The sequence below is a fragment of the Solanum stenotomum genome, chromosome 7 (assembly GCF_019186545.1).
Source record: "Solanum stenotomum isolate F172 chromosome 7, ASM1918654v1, whole genome shotgun sequence".
NCBI lineage: Eukaryota > Viridiplantae > Streptophyta > Magnoliopsida > Solanales > Solanaceae > Solanum > Solanum stenotomum.
The window spans coordinates 2,719,300-2,722,445 of NC_064288.1; the positions used below are offsets into that span (position 1 = coordinate 2,719,300).

The 3,146-nt window shown below is 32.5% G+C and overlaps 1 protein-coding gene across 1 annotated transcript; it reads right to left on the bottom strand.

Annotated features, from left to right (window-relative positions):
- Positions 1-1,149: 1,149 nt before the first annotated feature.
- LOC125871061 (putative F-box protein At1g49610) lies at positions 1,150-2,499 on the bottom strand. Its single transcript, XM_049551648.1, has one exon. The coding sequence runs from the start codon at positions 2,497-2,499 to the stop codon at positions 1,150-1,152; it is 1,350 nt and encodes a 449-aa protein (XP_049407605.1).
- Between the last annotated feature and the right edge of the window lie 647 nt (positions 2,500-3,146).

Sequence of the window (3,146 nt, forward strand, 5' to 3'; positions counted from 1 at the left end):
ACCTTCAGGGAAACCGACTTAATCTTTTGAAGATTCACTAGCTCAATCATTTCTAAGCCCGAACAATACTCAAAGATGAAAGAGACAATCAAGGGAAAACTATTAAGTAGAGTCTGAAGCATGTTTTTCGTCTAATTTTACGTAAGATAGAGAAAGCTTTCTCAAAGAATTGAGATTCACAACACCACTGGATAACGGAATAGGCAAAAATGAAAAGTTCAGAACAGCACCGTGTGGTGTTGTAATCGATCTGATAATGTATTTCACAAGAAACCAACAATGTCTCCCTTAAAACTGGTATCAGCTTACAAAATCAACAAGTAAAAAGTTGAAACAGCAATTTATCGAAAAAACAAATCAGGATGGTTTTTCTGTTGGTTACTGCTCATGGTGTTGCGCAATTTTCCAAAGTAAACCAACATTGGCTCAAGTTCCTCATTATAATACGAAAACTGGTGCAACACAGGCTCTCTAAAGAGATGCTATTGTACATAATTTTGACAGTGAAGGACTGCTGAAGTAACTATCTGATTACATCTATAAATATGAACATCCTGTCAAATGGTTTACAGACACAAACTTTTCCATGCAAAGTTCTTAAGAGCATCTTAGAAGAAGTAAAATACTGTATCAGTATGAAACGGAAGATTGAGTCATGTGCTTATACTAAATAGTTGTGACTGAAGTATAAATCATATCACAAGTCCAAAACAGAATTGTATGTCAATAGAAACAGAACAGTAAATTGAAACGAGTCAAGACGGAGTTATTGCTTGTAAAGTTCATACTCATCCAACTTTTACGATTATATGACAGAACATGATGTGGGATCTATCGTTTTCTCTATTCCAGTTCAGACATGATGTACATTGCTAAAATATCTGTAAACTTTGACAGAGAGAAATAACCACAACATATGAGCTACCGAGCCATTTTCAGAACGACATCTATAAGCCAAAAGGATGTACAACAAATCCACATAAACTACAAAGAAAACTGAGAATCAAACATACTGTTCTTGTGCATTGATATTTCCAACTTAATCATGTTTGATAAAAGACTACTTTCAAATAAAGAACTTATGCAAAATCTTAAATTTGAAGTTCTTAAAGTATATAGAATAAAGAACTTTATTAATGAATAAGTGCATCACCAATCTAATAAAAAATAACACCAATCCCACATTTCAGAGTTCGTTGTTACCAGCTCACCACTTTTGTGTTCCACAGGATGCCAACTCTCCTTCTTCCTATCAAATTTGTAGGCTTTTACTCCTTTTAATTGACTAAGAAGAGGCGTGCTTCCATGAGAAGTAGACTGACTCGAATTCTTCATATACATCAAATGATCAATGAAAAATGTGATCTTTTCTCTTGTAGAATGCACGTTGAGTCTCCTAGGCTGACTACTCCATACCAAAGCATCCACAAATGTTGAGCTCTCCCCATTCTTCCATATAAGGATGACATTTAAAACGTCCACGTGGGGATTAGAATCTTTATGGTCCAGTTGCAAATTTTGAATGTTGATGTCATTGCATCTATAAGATTCAATGCGAACTTCAGACCAAGAGATCGAATTTGATAGAAACTTCCTCAACTTACAAAACCATGCAGCATTTACATTGTCACTGTCTAAGCATTCAAGAATGATTCTTGAGTACTTCAGTTGTCTTGACTCTCTCACAATTTTAATTTGAGGAATGTCTTCCCAAGTGTACTTAAGTGATACCAAATTTGGAGCATCAATCTCCCATATTCCCCCACAATGCCGAATCTTCAAGAACTTCAGGGAAACCGACTTAATCTTTTGAGGATTCATTGTTTCCAAGCCCTTGCAATACTCAAATATGAAAGATTCAATCAACGGACAGCTATTAAGTAGAGCCTGAAGCATGTTTTCATCTAATCTTACATAAGATAGAGAAAGTTTCCTCAAAGAATTGCAATTCACAACAACACTAGGCAAAAGAATACAAGATTCCAGAACCAATTTTCTCACAGATTTTACCGCCAAGATAGCGAAAACAAACAAGGGGTATGATGATATGGTAAGGTCTTTTACACCATTTGTTAGTACAATGCCAAGCCACTTATTAATCATAAGGACAACTAAAACTTCATGAGAATTTTCAAAGAACAAACGATCATCTGATAATTCAAACTTTTCTATAGGGATTTTTCCGTCCCTATATCTCCCCATAATATCATCCACTATTTTCATATCGTTGCCTTTAGAAAAATCAACTGTGAAATCCAAGTTTGGAAGAGTCGACCAGGCTTGCAGCCATGTTTTGGAAAGAATGCTCATCCGCGTTGCTTCTTTAAAACTAAGACAACAGAGTATTTTATGAATGAGACATTCTGACAATAAATCAATTGACGGAGTCCTATTGTGCAACCGTACCTTAAAACCCCATTTTTCGACTCCAATTTCACTGCAAAACTCGCTAATCAACTCTCCGCCTCGCTTCTGCAATTTCCGGGCGAATTCAAACATTCTTTCCTCGTAATTTTGAGCAAATTGTTTTTTCTCATTAGCTTCGTGGCTTTAGAGGTTTATTCAATTTATAGGTTATGCCTTCAGTAGAAAGCAACAACACAAAAAAACACCTATATAAACTAGAACAGTACTAACATATAAAAATAAGTAATCATTATAAATGGTAAATATTGTTTTAATATAGTATATTTATGTACGTTTCATGAAAAATTACTTTAACAAATACCTTTTAATAAATAATTACAGATTTTAGCAATACTTTTATTTATTACCATTTGTAGCAATATATAATTTGTAATATGTATTAAAATTGAATTAGGTATACAATATATATGTATTATAATTCTTTTAAAATATATTATGCTTGTTTGGTAATAAATTGATACATTGTATTATAAGTGTATTAAAATGTGTAAATGTATTATTTTTATCAACAAAACTTGTATTATATGTGTTTTATAAATTGTTCTTTGTAATATGTATTAAAATTGTATTATAAATGTATTAAAAGTAATCAAGTGAAAAGAAAATGTTATTGCTATAAATGATAAATATTTTCTTAATGTAGTATATTTATGTAAGTTTCCCTTTTAACTCCTATTCCACTAAATAATAGTATGTTTAAGTTATAACCTAAAATTAAA

What these genes read in the sequence shown, in the direction of transcription:
- LOC125871061 (XM_049551648.1), bottom strand. Translation starts at nt 2,499, where the DNA reads ATGTTTGAATTCGCCCGGAAATTGCAGAAGCGAGGCGGAGAGTTGATT.